Consider the following 18,490-nt stretch of genomic DNA (forward strand, 5'->3'; position numbering starts at 1 on the left):
CAAATCTTGCCTTCTTTCTCACCCTTCTTTTTAAATGTTCAGCTACTTTTCAATTCTCCATCTTCTCTCAGTCCGTAGCTCTCCCATTTCCCATCTCACTCCTTTTCCAGCCTCCTATTCCCTTCTATCTACTCCCCATTACCACATTTCTACCACTGTACTCACTGCTCTCTCACTCGTCATCTCCCTTTTGACCTCATCCACATGGCTCACCACTGTCAGAATCCCCATCCCTCTCTATACTGGTCAGGATATAACTCCCTGTCCCTCTCTCCACTGGTCAGGCTATAATTCCCTATCCCTTTCTTTCCATCCCTAGCATCATCTTATCCCAGCTCTCTTCCCTCCTGCCCTTCCATGGTTCCATCTCTCCTCCTCTATCTCCATGGTCCAACATTTTGCTCCCTCTCTTTTCTGTTTTTCTTCTTCTCTCCCCCCTTGATGCTGAACAATAAAATGGAGAAAAAAAAAGAGAGATGCTGCTTCTCTCTGCCTTCTATCCTCTGCCTTCCATCCTCTGCCTTCCATCCACAGGCCTAACATTTCTCCCTCCCTCCCATCCCTAGATCCAACTTCTCTCCCTTTCTCTTCCCAACTGCCTCCATCCCATCTCTCCCCCTATCTGCCTGCCTCCCTTCCCCAGGTCCACCATTTCTTCCTTTCTCTTGCCAACAGTTCTCCCTTCAAGTATCTCTTTCCCTCTTCCTCCACACCAACCGAGGTCCAACTTCTCTCCCTTCAGACCATTGCCCACCATCACTCTCTCTGTCCTCTGTTTCTGGCCCCATAAGCTCTCCCCCCAGGCCCAATCTGGCACTTCTTTTAATAACCTCTCCCCCCAAAAAAACCCCAACATCCAGGAGGCTTCCTCGGCCCAGCATGTTCTCCCCCTTCCCTTTTCACCCATGCATCGCTATCTCACTCCGCTCCCACCACCATGTCCAATACCGTATTTTCACGCATATAACGTGCGCGTTATACATGTTTTTACAAACCGTGCATAACCTTGCGTGGTATACGCGTGAGCGCACTATATAAAATTTTTTTTACATAGTTCCCCCCCCCGACGTCTGACTCACCCCCACTCCGCAGGACCGCTCGCACCCCCACCCCGAAGGACCGCTCGCACGCACTCCCACCCGCACCCGCACCCCCACCCTGAAGGACCGCTTGCACCCCCACAGCCTCCCGACCGCCCCCCCCCCATCATGTAGAAGCTCCTACCGGTGTCCTGCTGCTTTCTCTTGGCGGTCCCGGCCCTTCCGTGAGCCCTGCGCCTGCGCTGCTTCCTCTTCCAGCGGTTCGCCCTTTCTCTAACGTCAATCCCTCTTGCCCCGCCGACTCCCCGACTCCCCGACACGATCGGAGCAAGAGGGAGCTCAAGCCCTCTTGCCCCAGCCAACCGCGGCACCCCCGACATGATCGGGGCAAGAGAGAGCTCAAGCCCTCTTGCCCCAGCCAACTGCGGCACCCCCGACACGATCGGGGCAAGAGGGAGCTCAAGCCCTCTTGCCCCCCCCGACACGATAGGGGCAAAAGGGAGCCCAAGCCCTCTTGCCCCGCCGACTCCCCAACTCCCCGACAATATCGGGCCAGGAGGGAGCCCAAACCCTCCTGGCCACGACGACCCCCTACCCCCCACCCTGCACTACATTACGGGCAGGAGGGATCCCAGGCCCTCCTGCCCTCGACACAAACCCCCCTCCCCCAACAACCGCCCCCCCTAAGAATCTCCGCCGCCCCCCCAACTGACCCGCGACCCCCCTGGCCGACCCCCCTTCCCCGTACCTTTGTGTAGTTGGCCGGACAGATGGGAGCCAAACCCGCCTGTCCGGCAGGCAGCCAACGACGGAATGAGGCCGGATTGGCCCATCCGCACCAAAGCTCCGCCTACTGGTGGGGCCTAAGGCGCCTGGGCCAATCAGAATGGTCGCCCCCCTTCCTGTTTAAATGTGAAGCAAGGATCCTGTTATTAAGGGATTTGAAACGGAGATTTGTCTGAGTGTGAGGACAGGTATATGAATGATCTTTGGAGCAGTGGGGGGAGGAGTGCCCAGTATCACTGCAGGAGAAAGCCAGGTTTAAAGCCAGGGTTGTTTTAAGTGCCCAAAGTTTGTCCCTGTCCTGAGACACTGATTAATTGGGAACACAGGAGGTGTACAGGGACCATTTTTCTGTAATTGGGTGGAACATATTTCCACACCTACTGGCCCAGCTAGAGAGAGTCAGGGCTGTATGGTGAGAGATCTCTTTGGGAGCTGGGCACCAAAGAGTGCCCTTTATTTGACTGTGGATAATAGTGGCAGTCTGAGAATTTAGTGCAGGCAGGAGCACTGCCTGGAATTGCCTGTGGGCTGAGAGAACAAATGTTGGTCCCATTTGTCAAGGCTGCTTGGACCGAGAGAAAGCAGCAGCCCAGGGACAAAAGCTGTAAAATCAATTTGTTGTCTTTTTTAATTAAGAATATAGAAATCCTGAACTGTTGGAGATTTGTAAAGTTTGCTGTATTTTTGAAGTATGGACTGTATTGGAAGCAGTGAAGGGGATTTTGCTGCCTATTGCACTGTATAAAGAATTGTCAAGAAAAATAAAACTTTTGATTTTGAAAGTGGAAAAAAAGGGAAAAAAAAGACTTTATTTTGGTAGGCCTGCACATCTCATTGGCACTCTGTGGGGACTAGATCTGAGCATGCGTGGTGGGGCTGGACCCCGCCACAAAACCCCCAAATAAAATAGACCACTAGAGAAATATCAGATCAACTGTAGCTCAATCACACATGCTGCAGCAAGTTCTAGAATATGATTGTAGCTATAACTGTCAAGACACAGAGAATTTGTTACTAAAAGCGTACAATTTTTAAAATCCTTGTCACTAAAATGTATTAAAAATTCACAGTTACCCCATGTTAATTTGTGGTAACACCAATCCTCTGCAATAATTGTTGGCTTCATATGCAGTATATGTGTATTTCCAATAGTGTTAACACAGGCAAAAATAAATTACCATACATTAACATTATTGCAGATCCATTTAGCCCCAAATCCCATATATGGCAATAAAAAAATCAGCACTGTTCAGAATGACACCTAGTACAATTTTATGAAAGGCATCCACTATATATAGAATCGTGCTTAATGGCCATATGTGGCATAACATTTAGGGCTCCTTTTACAAAGGCGCGCTAGCGGGGTTAATGCACGTGACTTTTCATCACGCACTAACCCCCGCGCTGGCCAAAAACTACCACCTGCTCAAGAGAAGGCGGTAGCAGCTAGCGCCTCCGGCAGTTTAGCGCGCGTTAAACCGCTAGTGTGCCTTTGTAAAAGGAGCCCTTAGGTGCCAAAATGAAAGAGCAGAGCGAGCCAGGTCTTCAACCGAATAGCACTTTCATGGTAACCAATACCATACAGGATATTGTCTAAGCATTCATAGGTGCATCCAGCACTCCTCTGGATGCACCTATGGTGCAGCATTGTGTCCAACTTTCACATAATTTTAAAGATCCAAGATGTTTATTAAAACCTTTATATACCGCATATATAGCCTAAGAGGATCCAAGTGGTTTACAATATATATTTCAAAACAATTTTGAAAAGAACTCCATTCAAAAATAGGAAAGGAAAAAAAAAGAAGAAAGTGGTGGGAATAGGAAGCTGAGGCTCCTGCGGTGGGAACAACAATGGATTTTAAAGCTCAAATCAGTACAACCTTTTGGGCTAAATACATCCATAGATTGGGTATATTTTTACTGACATAGATCTCTGTAGCGCAACTGTTTTGAGGTTTGTTTCCTTTGTTTTTCTTTTCTTTCTGATGTCAGAGGGTGCCCTGATTAGAATTATGAGCACATTTTCCAGCTGTCATAAAAAATGAAACAGCAGTAGTATGATTGGCTCGGAGCGGTTTATTTAAACAGATGCTGGGGCGCCATTTTAGCCTTCACTTACCCTTAAGATTTCAAGTGTGTTTAACATTTCAGGTAATATATTTTACCTTTGCATGGTTCTATTGCTTGTGATTTTTTCTGATTTTTTTTTTATTTCTTTTGTGCAGAGCCCTGATTGTTTATATCATGAAACGTTGAGATATAAAGAAGTGAGAAGACACAGAGGAGCAAGCAGTATTTAGTGAAGCTTCATACTTCTAAAGATAAGATAGGCTTGCTTTTTCATTTTTTCATAGATATTTAAGCCAGTAATATACTACTTAGATATTTGCCAGTACATTTGAACTTTAAAAAGCATGTGAAGATGTAAGCTACTTAAAGGAGTTTTTCTGGCCAATGATAGAAGCATGGGGGGAGTTGTTGAGAATACTTAGCACTCCTTCATAGCTCCTTCATAGAAGAGGCCCTAGGTGTGACTCTATTAACAGCGCCTAATTTTGAATGAATAGTGATAGGTGCCATTTTCAGAGGCACCTACCGATTTAGGTACTGTTTATAGAATCAGTTCCTTACTGCTTACATAACGGCTGCTGGTCAGGTCTCATGTGCTAATCCATTTTAATGACCACATGCTAATGGCCACTTGCTAATGGCAAAATTAGGTCCATTTTTTATGAAGCCAATAATATAAAAATAAGAATTTCAACCATTTTACCCCAATGATAAACATGGGGCTCCTTTTACTGAGTTGTGCTAGCGGTTTAAGTACACGCTTAGCATGCGCTATATTGCCGCGCGCGCTACACGCTAATGCCTCCTTAGAGCTGGCATTAGTATTTTCCATGTAGCATGGGGGTTAGCGGGTGCTAATATTCAGCGCGTGCTAAAAACGCTAGCGCACCTTAGTAAAAGGAGCCCATGGTCTTAGTACAGGGGAATGATCACATAAAGGTGTGCTAAAACCACTTTTTTACTGCTGTTTGGTAAAAGGGCCCCTATCTGAAACAAAATCATGATTGCTGCACACTGTCTTTGGTGAATTTCATAAGAACATATTGCCGTAGCTGGGTCAGAATTGCCGCAGCTGGGTCAGACTAGTATTCCATCGTGCCCAGCATTCTGCTCACGCGGCTGCCCTCTGGTCAAAGACCAGCGCCCGGTTCAGCAGAAACTTGTCTAACTTTGTCCTGAATCCGTGGAGGGTGTGTTCCCCTATGATGGACTCTGATAGAGCATTCTAGTTTTCTACCACTCTGTGGGTGAAGAAGCACTTCCTTACGTTCGTATGGAATCTATCCCCTTTCAGTTTTAGAGAGTGCCCTCTCGTTCTCCCTACCTTGGAGAGGGTGAACATTCTGTCCTTATCTACTAAGTCTATTCCCTTCAGTACCTTGAATGTTTCACTCATGTCCCCTCAAATAGATGATAAATAAATATTAATAAATAAATTCAAAATGTAAACTCCAAACTGAATAAAATGATGCATAACCTTGCAAGACACAATGAAAAGTAAAGGAAGGATAATGCCAAATCAGAGAAATAAATCTACATTTAAAGAAAAAGAATCAATTTCATAGCATAAAATAACATAGAGTAAAAAAGGAGAAAGACTTAACAGTTGAACAATTGTCAAAGGAAGATCACTCCAGTCATGGATTCACAATTAGGGTTATTTAAAGGAACATCTGAGATTAAGATAATCAAACCTTTTGAAACTGACACTAGACATTGACTTTCTCACCCGTTATCACAAACAGTAAAAAAGCATTCAGCTATAAAATGTACTGTCTCATTGCCTCTTCAGCCCATTTCTCTTTGTACTGTTTCTTTACTGACCCGATGAGGAGAAAATGTGTTTCACTTATGCTCATATCTGACACGAGGAAGAAGTTCCGCTAATCCAATTAAAAAAAAAAAAGAAAACACCTTATTTTCTTTTTATTTGTTTTATTTCCTATGTATTACCTATCTAAAAAATTACAATAGTATTATCAGTCCACGCAGCTTACACCCTTCCTCCCCCCAAAGCCCAGCCTCTTCTCAGCCCTAGACCCACCCATGGTTACCCCTTGTTTATTGACCTATATTTCCAAAAATCAGGAATAAAACTATATAATAATATAACTTAATAGCAGAAAAATTTCCCACATGCACACTCCTAGTTGCAAGTGGTAGCAGCTGGGAGACTATACACAGCGCAAAGGTGTGTATAGCAGAGATAATAGAGATCTAGGCCCTGATTCTGCAAAATGCTTCTAAAGTTAGGCACAGTTTGGATGTCCAAGATAGGCGTCCTTTGTAGAATCACGCTCAGCGATGCTCAGCACTGTTTATATGTCCAATCGAAGGACGCCCATATTGAAACTTCGCCCAGATCATGCCCATTCGATGCCCTCGCCTATTCCGTTAGTCGAGAGTTTTCCCAATGGGCATCCACAAAATAGCGGAGGCGCCTACAAAGTGACACATCTTTTGGAAGTCCATGTGCCAATTATCGCTTGTTAAAACTCTTAAATGACTTATTCACCACTTAGTTTGGATGCCTAAGTCCTGCTTAGTACTAGGCAGGACTTAGGCGCCCTTTATAGAATCAGGGCCCTAAGGTGTTAAATCCAGTGAGATAATATATCAGGACTTAATTTTGGCAGAATGACTTGGGCCACTTCTTCTGTTGCTCCTGGCCTATCCAGTCCATTCCCTGGCTCCACTGTTCCACTGTTTCGCTTCATTTTTGTCTATCAATTAAGCCTTGGTGATATTTCTATACATAGAAAGAACATGTGGAAAACTGCAGGGTTTATAGGGGAGTTGAGAAAGAGAGCAAAAAAATGTTTTTTGTGGTTTTTTTTAATTAGAAGTAGCCAGCACATAATGGAGGTGATTCCAGAATTGTCCTAACTTGTGACTCTTGCACACATTGGAAAATTGTTATATTCTACCTGTTTTTTATATTCTGTTTTATTCGTGTTTGATATATACCAATAAAAATATTGAACACTAGAAGTAGCCAACACAGTTAGTTCTGAGTAAATCATACTTATACATAATATGGTAACAGATTTTAGACTCACTTTGAACTCCGTGGGAGCGTACTATTTTCCAAGTTTCTGATGTCACTTCTTTTATGTCCAACTGATAGTCATGAATGGGCACACCTCCATGAGAATCTGGCTTGTTGAAAGAAACCTTGGCAAATGTCTGCGACAACTCTATAATTCTCAATCCATAAGGACTGGATGGCACATCTAGAAAAAATATGCACAGCTTAAAAGTACAGTGTCAAGAGAGATAACCTGCACCACAGTGCTGAACCATGTAGCACAAAAAAGAGATGTTTAAGATTCTGGAAGAGTCAGAGCAAAATATTAAAGCATTAAGGCTCTGATGCCACTCAAGCAGTACATGAAAAACATGAAAGGAAAGATGCACAGTGTCTCTTCTTTTGAGAAATTAAATGGCATTAGAATGTGAAAACACGGTTAATAACACATGGGAAATGACTCTGGCACTGCTGTTCTTTCATTTAAAATAATTATGCTCCTCCCAGAAAAATAAAAGCAGTGGCTTGATCTTCTCATTTTTTGTAAATATAATTGCATAGAGGAAATAACCACTTTAAAAAAGAAATGTTAGCACAGAAAGCAATCATGTCTTCTACCCTACTATATACAAAATATGGCATATGGTATAAACATATTTAAATTGCAACTGCATCATTAATATTATATGAACAGCATGATTTTTTGTAATGCGAAATGATTGCCCAAACTATCTAGTAGCTCTATAAACATGATAAATTGTAGGAGTAATTTCTGTTGAGGAATTTTAGAGAGCAAATAAATGTCTTATTTTGACAAGATGGGACATCTTTGTGTCAGTATCTCCTGCACACAGCAGTGTGTCTTGGCATTAGGCCTGACTGGTATATAAAACTTGCAATAAGGCAATTACTATTCATAAAATGGTCCAAGAATTTAAACATGATGATATACTTCTGTCTATATCTCAGGGAAATTGCAGCCTTATTGATACTCAGAAAGCCTAAAGGTAATCATTAAACTCAAATAGACTATGTTTTACGAGTAATTGGTAACCTGTACTTGATTACTTTTTCAAAGTAATATTAATCAGGCTTCCATCACTTTATGCCATGTACCATGTGGATTTTCCCAGGCCAAAAATTGTTGCTTTTTTTTCACCTCTTTGCATCTTTTAATTGAAAAATCACATAAATATCTCCATAAATCTATTTTGATTGTATGAAAAAGGTCATAGCAGTATTAGTCCATTGGCTCAGGGGAACCAGGATGCTAAGCTTTCTACCACTAGGGGTTACTAACACCATTTTGGATCCTAGCACTGAGGATGGCAGGAGCAACTGCAGATTGTTCCTGCCTACCCACCAGTCTAGGGGTTCCCAGCCTAGGGTGCGAGATGGAATTTCAGGGAGTACGACAGAGTGACTTGTGCCCCTTAGTTATGAATCAAGAGTCATCACTTAGCTAGCTACAAGTATGCCTTGAGCAGTGGTAGTAGATGGTTGTGATATTACTTTTGTAGGGGTGCAAACATTAATCAAACATTTCCTTAGGGTATGGGGTATAGAAAAGGTTGGGATACACTGCTACTAGGCTCTGAGTAAAACATAAGATTTGGGAGGTTTTCTTCAAAATAGTTTATATATATATACACATATACACCGTATTTTCACCCATATACCGCGCACCTGGGTAAAACGCGCACACAGGTATAGCGTGCAGGGAACACAAATTTATGTTTAAAAAAATTTAATATAGCGCGCACACGCGTATACCGCACATGCTAAAACCTCCTCCCGCCTACTCCGAACCGGCATCCTCCCCCCCGCTCGCTTACCCGCGTTTTACAACTTTCTTTTTTCAATCCGATCCGGCATCCCCCCTGCGAACCGGCATCCTCCCCCCTCCCCCCCTGCTCACGTCACCCCTCCCTCCCCGCGATCCTACATCCCCCCCAGCACCGCAAAACATCTCTTACCCGATTGGGCACCAGCACCGGCACCAGCACCAATGTACAGGATGTGCCAGTGCCAGTGCCCGAAGATCCTCCCTTGTTGGTTTGGGCTGGGCTGGGCTTGGCGGTGCAGTGCGGGAGAGATCCTCCTTCTTCCTGCGCTGGGCTGGACTAGGCTTTGAGCATTTGTGCATGCTCAAAGCCTTCTGGTCTCGCTCTCAATCTCGGAGAGAGCAATACCAGAAGGCTTTGAGCATGCGCAAATGCTCAAAGCCTAGTCCAGCCCAGTGCAGGAAGAAGGAGGATCTCTCCCATACCGCACCGCTCAACCCAGCCCAGACCAACGAGGGAGGATCTTCGGACACTGGCACTGGCATGTCCTGTGCATTGGTGCTGGTGCCGGTGCCCAATCGGGTAAGAGATGTTTTGCGGTGCTGGGGGGGATGTAGGATCGCGGGGGAGGGGGGTGACGCAAACGGGGGGGAGGATGCCGGTTCGCAGGGGGGATGCCGGATCGGATTGAAAAAAAAAATTTGTAAAACGCGCTCACACGTATAACGCGCACGGTTATGCACAGTTTGTAAAATTGTGTATAACGCGCACGTTATATGCGTGAAAATACGGTATATATATATATTTTTTATATATTTTTTTTTTTTGGAGGGGGAAGCCTCTAGGTGGGAGACGGGCCCTAGATGTGTTTCACTGTGAGGGGGCTTTATTTAGGGGAGGGAGAAAAACAGGACTTTCTGCTAGAGGGCATGCAAGAGACTACTAATTTTTAAAAGTGTTGGGCCCATTAAGAGATAGCTTGAAAACACTGAGCCACAGTTTAGTAGCTTGATGTTCCTTAGCTGTTAAAATAACCTCACTTTCTTTTAGCTGGGATTAATTTACTAGCTATACAGTACTGCAGCTTGTGGTTTATATTGGATGTGCAATGCATGCTGGGGTATACTATTTACATAGTAAGTAGATGTTTTACATGCATTTGCATGATTTACATCTCATTACTAGGTTCCCACAGTGAATAAAAATAATGCTTTAATAGGGCAAAATAACCTGCCTCAGTGCCCTTTTAATCATGTTAAGCAGTAAATAACATGGGTTATTACCCTAACACAGCTTGATATTTTCTATCCTAAGGAAGAAAAAAGTTGTTACCCTTGCATTACTCAACATGTGTAGTTAGTTGGAATGAAGAACACTGCATAGACATTCTGCATGTGTAAAGTGCAAGGCCTACTTACTAAACTGTGTTAGCTGTTTAATATATATATATATATATATATATATATATATATATATATATATATATATATATATAAAACAGCTAATGTGGAAATCACCATTTTAAGGCATATACCTCCGGGTTCTATATTTGGCCCCACATTTCTGAAAAAATAGTTGATAAATGAGTTAATGAGCCATTACAATCACTAATTGGATGTTAACAATTGATCACTCACCTTATTTGGCTCTAAGTTGGCCATATCTCAAAAAAGATATAGCAGAATTAGAAAAGGTACAGAGAAGGGCAACAAAAATGATAAAGCAATGGGACAACTTCTCTGAAGAAAGACTAAAGCAGCTAGGGCTCTTCAGCTTAGAGAAGAGATGGCTCAGGGGTTATATGACAGAGGTCTACAAAATACTGAGTGAAGTGGAAAAGATAGATGTGAACCGCTTGTTTGCTCTTTCCAAAAATACAAGGACTAGGGGGAATTTGATAAAGCTATGAAGTAGTAGATTTAAAACAAATCAGAGAAAATATTTCTTCACTCAACATGTAATTAAACTCTGGAATCAATTGCCAGAGAATGTGGTAAAATCAGTTATCTTAACAGAGTTTATAAAAGGTTTGGATAATTTCCTAAAAGAGAAGTCCATAGTCCATTATTGAGATGGTTTGGGGAAATCATAGTAACATAGTAAATAGTTATTTACCCTTCTGAATCCAAGGTAAGCACCCATAATACGCATGACAGCCCTAGCAAACACAAGGGATGGAGGGCCATGTATGTCAATGCACACAGTTTAGGCAATAAAATTCTGCAATTGGAGACCGAGATAGTGAATGCCGACCTAGATGTGGTTGCGATATCCGAGACCTGGTTCACGGACTCTCATGGGTGGGATATGGCCATACCGGGTTACAATTTACTTCGTCGAGACAGAGAGGGCAGGTTAGGCGGAGGGGTAGCGCTATACATTAAAGAAGGCATCAAAACTACCAGAATCACGGACGTTAAGTACACCGGGGAATCCCTCTGGGTGAACCTGGCCAGAGGGAGAGAAAAATGCCTGTATCTTGGTGTGGTATATAGACCTCCAAGACAACCAGAAGACAAAGACACGGAACTAATCGAAGACATAGAAAATATCGCTCTACGGGGGGACGTTGTACTAATGGGAGACTTCAATATGCCGGACGTAGACTGGAGCACACCTTCAGCAACAACCAGCGGCAGCAAGAGGCTATTAGCCTCCATAAGAGGAGCACGCCTCAATCAAATGGTAATGGAGCCCACTAGGGCCCAAACGATCCTTGACCTAGTACTCACCAATGGGGAAAGCGTCTCAGAAGTCTTCGTGGGAGATAAGCTAGCCTCCAGCGATCATAACATGGTATGGTTCCACCTGAGGAAAGGTTTCCATAGATCAAACACTAAAACAAAGGTACTCAACTTCCGAGGAACGGACTTTGCACGCATGGGAGTCTTCGTCCATCAGGCGCTCCAGGTCCAAACTGAGACAGGGAATGTGGAGGATATGTGGTCATCCCTGAAATCTGTCATACACGAGGCAACCGGCCGTTACATAAAATCATCACACAAACGGCGAAGAAAAGACAAACCCCAGTGGTTCACCGCAGAGATCTTACGTCTCGTTAAGGAGAAGAAAAACACATTTGCTTCCTTCAAACGCACGGGGAAAAGCGAAGATCAACTGCTACACAGGATCAAGTCCACAGAGGTCAAAACGGCAGTCAGGGAGGCCAAACTTCGAGTGGAAGAAACTCTAGCAAACAACATTAAGAAAGGGGACAAATCCTTTTTCCGGTATATCAGTGACAGGAAAAAAAACACAAACGGGATAGTACGCCTGAAAAAAACGGACGGGAATTACGCAGAATCGGATCCAGAAAAGGCCGAACTACTAAACGAATACTTCTGCTCGGTCTTCACCTGCGAGGCGCCAGGGTCCGGCCCTCAATTGAAGCCACAGTCAAACACAAAAGATCCGTTTCGGAATTTTAAATTCACATCCAGCGGGGTTTACCTTGAGCTAACAAAACTCAAGGTGGACAAAGCCATGGGACCGGACAATCTGCACCCCAGAGTGCTCAGGGAGTTAGGTGATGTCCTGGCAGAACCGTTAGCCGTGCTCTTCAATCTCTCACTGAGTACAGGGACAGTCCCCTTGGACTGGAAAACAGCTAACGTCGTTCCTCTACACAAAAAGGGTTGCAGGACAGAGGCTGCAAATTACAGACCGGTGAGTCTGACATCGATAGTATGCAAACTCATGGAAACACTGATCAAACGCCAATTGGACACGGTCTTGGACGAAGGGAATCTACGGGACCCCAATCAACATGGATTCACCAAGGGTAGGTCCTGCCAATCAAACCTCATCAACTTCTTTGACTGGGTAACAAAAAGACTGGACGAAGGAGATTCACTAGACATAGTGTACCTGGACTTCAGTAAAGCTTTTGACAGCGTCCCACACCGCAGACTGTTAAACAAGATGAAATCGATGGGGTTAGGAGAGACTCTGACGGCATGGGTCAATGATTGGCTGAGTGGCAGACTTCAGAGGGTGATGGTTAACGGTACTTTCTCTGAGACATCGGAGGTGACCAGCGGGGTGCCGCAGGGCTCGGTCTTGGGTCCACTCCTCTTCAACATATTCATAGGAGATCTGACTCAAGGGCTTCAAGGTAAAGTAACATTATTCGCCGACGACGCCAAACTATGTAATATGGTAAGCGAGGACAATCTACAAGATATTATGGCGCAGGACCTGCGTACATTGGAATGCTGGTCCTCAACCTGGCAGCTGGGCTTCAATGCTGGAAAGTGTAAGGTCATGCACCTGGGTAGCAGAAACCCATGCAGAACTTATACCTTGAACGGGGAGACCTTGACCAGCACTACAGCAGAACGAGATTTAGGAGTAATCATTAGTGCAGACATGAAATCTGCCAATCAGGTGGAGAAGGCTTCCTCAAGGGCAAGACAGATGCTGGGTTGCATCCGTAGAAGTTTCGTCAGCAGAAAGCCTGCAGTCATAATGCCATTATACAGGACCATGGTGAGACCTCATCTGGAATACTGCGTGCAATTCTGGAGGCCACATTATCGCAAAGACATGCAGAGGGTCGAGTCGGTCCAAAGGATGGCCACCAGAATGGTCTCAGGGCTTAAAGGTCTCTCGTACGAGGCAAGACTAAACAATTTGCAGCTCTACACTCTCGAGGAACGCAGGGAGAGGGGAGACATGATTGAGACGTTTAAATACGTCACCGGACGTATAGAAGTGGAAGATAACATTTTCCTTCTCAGAGGCCCCTCAACCACAAGGGGGCACCCGCTCAAACTCAAGGGCGGAAAATTTCACGGCGACACCAGAAAGTATTTCTTCACGGAGCGAGTGATTGATCAATGGAACAAGCTTCCAGTACAGGTGATCGAGGCCAGCAGCGTGCCAGATTTTAAGAATAAATGGGACGCCCATGTGGGATCCCTAAGTGGGTCAGGGTAAAACATTGTATAGTATTAAGGGGGGGGTCTATGGAGTGGGCAGACTTGGTGGGCCTTGGCCCTTTTCTGCCGTCATCTTTCTATGTTTCTATGATGGCAGATAAAGACCCGAGTGGTCCATCCAATCTGCCCAACCATAAATGCTCCATAGTTTAAATGATCCTTTTTCTTAGATATTTCTGGGCCAGAAACCCAGAGCCCTGCCCGGTAGTTCCATCTACTGGAGTCTCCATCAAAGCTCACTCCAGCCCATCTTAACCATCCCAGCCATCGAAGCTCTTCCCAACCCGTCCTCAACTGAATGTCCATATACAGGACACACTGCTTATTCCTAGGATAAGCAGCATAATATCTGTTTTGCTACTTAGGATCTAGCTAGGTACTTGGGGCCTGGGTTGGCCATTGTTGGAAACAGGATACTGGATTTGATGGATCTTTAATCTATCCCAGTATGGCAACACTTATGTTCTTATTGACAACCCAAAAGGGGGCATGACTATGGAAGGGGCATGGTCAGGGGTATTCTAAAACATTATATGCAGTATTATAGAATTTGGCAAGTGCCTAAGTTGTGACACCAGAACTTGACTTAAGTTGGTGCAAGTCCTCGTGCCCCATGCTGGGCAGCAGAATACATACTAAGTGCTATTCTTTAAAAAGAATACAGCTCAGAATGAACTTTAGAGAATAGCACTGCGTATAAAATTTTTTCAAGGTCTAACTTTCGGTGCAATCATTGAATCTGGCCAATAATGGACAGGTAATAAATGGAGATTGTAGTTGTTACAGCATTTTAATTGCTAATATGCTCAAGAACTATACTTAACTGGATTCTATACTATGTTTTGCTACAAATGCACAATACCAAATTTACTGCATTAACTGTGCAGTAGCCCACTCAAACATATTAGGAATGCTCCCAGTATTTGCCTCAGGTGCAAAAACTTAGCACAACTTTGTAAATAGGCTTCTAATTGACTTCTAACATTCAGCTTCTAAAAATAGTCCTGAGGACTTTGGGAATGATATTCAGACTGTGGGAGGCAGGCTGTCAAACTCCCGCGATCAGCAATAACTGCTGATATTCAATGCTGGGCTGTTTCCTGTGATCAACACTGAATATCTGGTTTAGTTTTGGTTGGATGAAACTTAAGCCAACTAAGTCAATTTTTGTCCCTAGCCTGCTAAATTGTAGGGGGTCAAAGATAGACCTGCTTTTTTGTATGGCTCGATTGGGCTGCTAAGCTTGGGCGGTCACACTTAAAAGTGGTGGCTATCGCATGATATAGCCAGCCAAGTTTTAGCCACTAACCAAGAATATTCAGTGCCATTCAACAAATTACTTATAATTGGAAAAACTGGAATAGATTAAATTATAATTTTTGGTGGAATTCCTTATGTCATATATATAAAATGGAGAGATTTCTGGCAATACAGCGGGGTAGTTTCAAGAAATTTCAAGATGTTTGGGAGCCATTAACAAAGTATTGTACTGATTAGATGAAATTTTCTTTTCCCTTAAATTTACAAGTTCAATTGTGAGGGAAGGGGGGGAATTTTATAGTTATGTATTGTATAAGTATTGATTATTTGATAGGTAAGGGGGGAAAGTTAAGTATTTATCACTGTTACCATTGATGATTGTTAAGTGATATAGATATTGTTAATTTGTTTGGACATTTTATCACACTTATTGTAAGTCTGAAAATGAATAAAGAATTAAAAAAAAAAAAAAAGAATATTCAGTGGATATAAACAGCTATTTCCTACTGAATATTAGCAGTTAGCAGGTCACATGTTATTTAATCAGCCAGGGGCCTTTCCTGCCCAATTAAATAGCATTGAAACTCGGGCAGTTTGTTTCTTTACCTACGGTGCTAATGGAATAGGATTTACCTCAACAAATCTTTATTCAATACAGATTGTGAAACTCAAAATTTTTTGGACCTTGTGCTTTATTTATATCACTGCCAATGCCTATGATCTTCTGTATGTGAGTGACAAATATGTATGTGAGTGACATTGCTGAAGGGTTAGAAGGAAAAGTGTGCCTTTTTGCAGATGATACCAAGATTTGTAACAGAGTAGACACCGAAGAGGGAGTGGAAAATATGAAAAAGGATCTGCAAAAGTTAGAGGAATGGTCTAATGCCTGGCAACTAAAATTCAATGCAAAGAAATGCAGAGTAATGCATTTGGGGATTAATAATCGGAAGGAACCGTATATGCTGGGAGGAGAGAAGCTGATATGCACGGACGGGGAGAGGGACCTTGGGGTGATAGTGTCCGAAGATCTAAAGGCGAAAAAACAGTGTGACAAGGCAGTGGCTGCTGCCAGAAGCATGCTGGACTGTATAAAGAGAGGCGTAGTCAGTAGAAGGAAGAAGGTGTTGATGCCCCTGTACAGGTCATTGGTGAGGCCCCACTTGGAGTATTGTGTTCAGTTTTGGAGACCGTATCTGGCGAAAGACGTAAGAAGACTTGAGGCGGTCCAGAGGAGGGCAACGAAAATGATAGGAGGCTTGCACCAGAAGATGTATGAGGAGAGACTGGAAGCCATGAATATGTATACCCTAGAGGTAAGGAGAGACAGGGGAGATATGATTCAGACGTTCAAATACTTGAAGGGTATTAATGTAGAACAAAATATTTTCCAGAGAAAGGAAAATGGTAAAACCAGAGGACATAATATGAGGTTGAGGGGTGGTAGATTCAGGGGCAATGTTAGGAAATTCTACTTTACGGAGAGGGTAGTGGATGCCTGGAATGTGCTCCCGAGAGAGGTGGTGGAGAGTAAAACTGTGACTGAGTTCAAAGAAGCGTGGGATGAACACAGAAGATTTAGAATCAGAAAATAATATTAAATATTTAACTAGGCCAGTTACTGGGTAGACTTGCATGGTCTGTGTCTGTGTATGGCCGTTTGGTGGAGGATGGGCAGGAGAGGGCTTCAATGGCTGGGAGGGTGTAGATGGGCTGGAGTAAGTCTTAACAGAGATTTTGGCAGTTGGAACCCAAGCACAGTACCGGGTAAAGCTTTAGCTAAGAAGAAAAAAATAAAAAAAAAAATAAAAAATTTAAATTGAATCAGGTTGGGCAGACTGGATGGACCATTCGGGTCTTTATCTGCCATCATCTACTATGTTACTATGTAAAAAGAAGAAAATGGAAACAGTAAATATTGAATAAGACTTAACACGTGTACATTATCCCACGCTTTTGCAGCACTGACAATTTGGTTATCTTGCCTTTCTCTTTAGTACACTGTGGGTGGTATTGGATGCAGGCTCAGCTGTTTGACATCTTTTGAAATAACACATCTGAACTAGAATTTGTGAGCCCTGAAGCAAGCGGTTATCTTCTGAAACATGGCCCTGTGTTGGGTCATTTTATCTGTCAGTGCTTTGCCAATAAAAGAGTGCTTTATATTCTATACTTGTGTGCAGGACTGTTCATGGTCCACCCCTACATCTCTGTGTTCATTGCTTTTATTGTAAATGTATAACATATTGCCTATGTGTAAAAATCAAATGAACACCTGGAGAATAATTCTATAACTAGTGTCTCTATACAGTATAGGTGCCCAGAGAGCATCAACTTTCCTTTAAAGAACACTAGCATAATAGGTGAGATATATGAACATAAGATTAGCCTTACTGGGTCAGACCAATGGTACATCTAGACCGGTAGCCCGTCCTCATGGTAGCCAATCCAGGTTACTAGTACCTGGCAAAAACCCAACGAGTAGCAACATTCCATGCTACCGATCCAGGGCAAGCAGTGGCTTGCCCCATGTCTTTCTCAATAACAGAATTATGGACTTTTCCTCCAGGAAATTGTCCAAACCTTTCTTAAAACCAGCTACACTATCCGCTCTTACCACAACTTCTGGCAACGCGTTACAGAGCTTAACTATTCTCTGAGTGAAAAAACCATTTCCTCCTACTGGTTTTAAAAGTATTTCCCTGTAACTTCATCAAATGTCCCTTAGTCTTTGTAATTTTTAATGGAGTGAAAAATTGATCCGCTTGTACCCGTTCTACTTCACTCAAGATTTTGTAGACTTCAATCAAATCTCCCCTTAGCCATTTCTTTTCCAAGCTGAAGAGCCCTAACCTTTTTAGTCTTTCCTCATATGAGAGGAGTTTCATCCCCTTTACCATCTTGGTCTCTCTTCTTTGAACCTTTTCTAATACCGCTATATCTTTCTTGAGATAAGGAGACCAGAGTTGAATGCAATATTCCAGGTGAGGTTATACCATGGAGCAATACAGAGGCATCATAACATTCTTCGTCTTGTTAACCATCCCTTTTTTAATAATTCCTAGCATCTTGTTTGCTATTTTGGCTGCCGTCACACATTAGGCGGAAGGTTTAATTGAATTGTCTACAATGACATCCAGATCCTTTTCTTGGGTGCTAACTCCTAAGGTGGACCCTAGCATCCAATAACTGTGATTCGGGTTATTCTTCTCAATGTGCATTACTTTGCATTTGCCCACATTAAATTTCATCTGCCACATGGACACCCAGTCTTCCAATTTCCTAAGGTCTGTCTGCAAATTTTAGCAGTCTGCGTGTGTTTTAACAACTTTGAACAGTTTAGTGTCATCTGCAAATTTAATCACCTCACTCATAGTTCCAATTTTCAGATCATTTATAGATAAGTTAAATAACACTGTATACTCTCCTCCATTGAGAAAAATTACCATTTAACTCTACCCTATGTTTTCCATCTGATAACCAATTCCTAATCCATAACTGAACTTTGCCACCTATCCCATGACTCTTTAATTTTCTCAGGAGCTTCTCGTTAGGAATTTTTTTCAAAAGCTTTCCGAA

General features: G+C 43.2%; 1 protein-coding gene across 4 annotated transcripts in view; it reads right to left on the reverse strand.

The window, feature by feature from the left end:
- The window catches only part of NCAM2 (neural cell adhesion molecule 2), a 600,622-nt gene that overhangs the window by 132,113 nt on the left and 450,019 nt on the right, over window positions 1–18,490 (reverse strand). For all 4 annotated transcript variants that reach the window (XM_033943261.1, XM_033943263.1, XM_033943259.1 and 1 more), the window contains one exon: window positions 6,959–7,132. In XM_033943261.1, the coding sequence (XP_033799152.1) occupies window positions 6,959–7,132 (174 nt within the window). The remainder of the gene's footprint in view (window positions 1–6,958; window positions 7,133–18,490) is intronic.

The sequence above is a fragment of the Geotrypetes seraphini genome, chromosome 4 (genome assembly GCF_902459505.1).
Source record: "Geotrypetes seraphini chromosome 4, aGeoSer1.1, whole genome shotgun sequence".
Classification (NCBI taxonomy): Eukaryota; Metazoa; Chordata; class Amphibia; order Gymnophiona; family Dermophiidae; genus Geotrypetes; species Geotrypetes seraphini.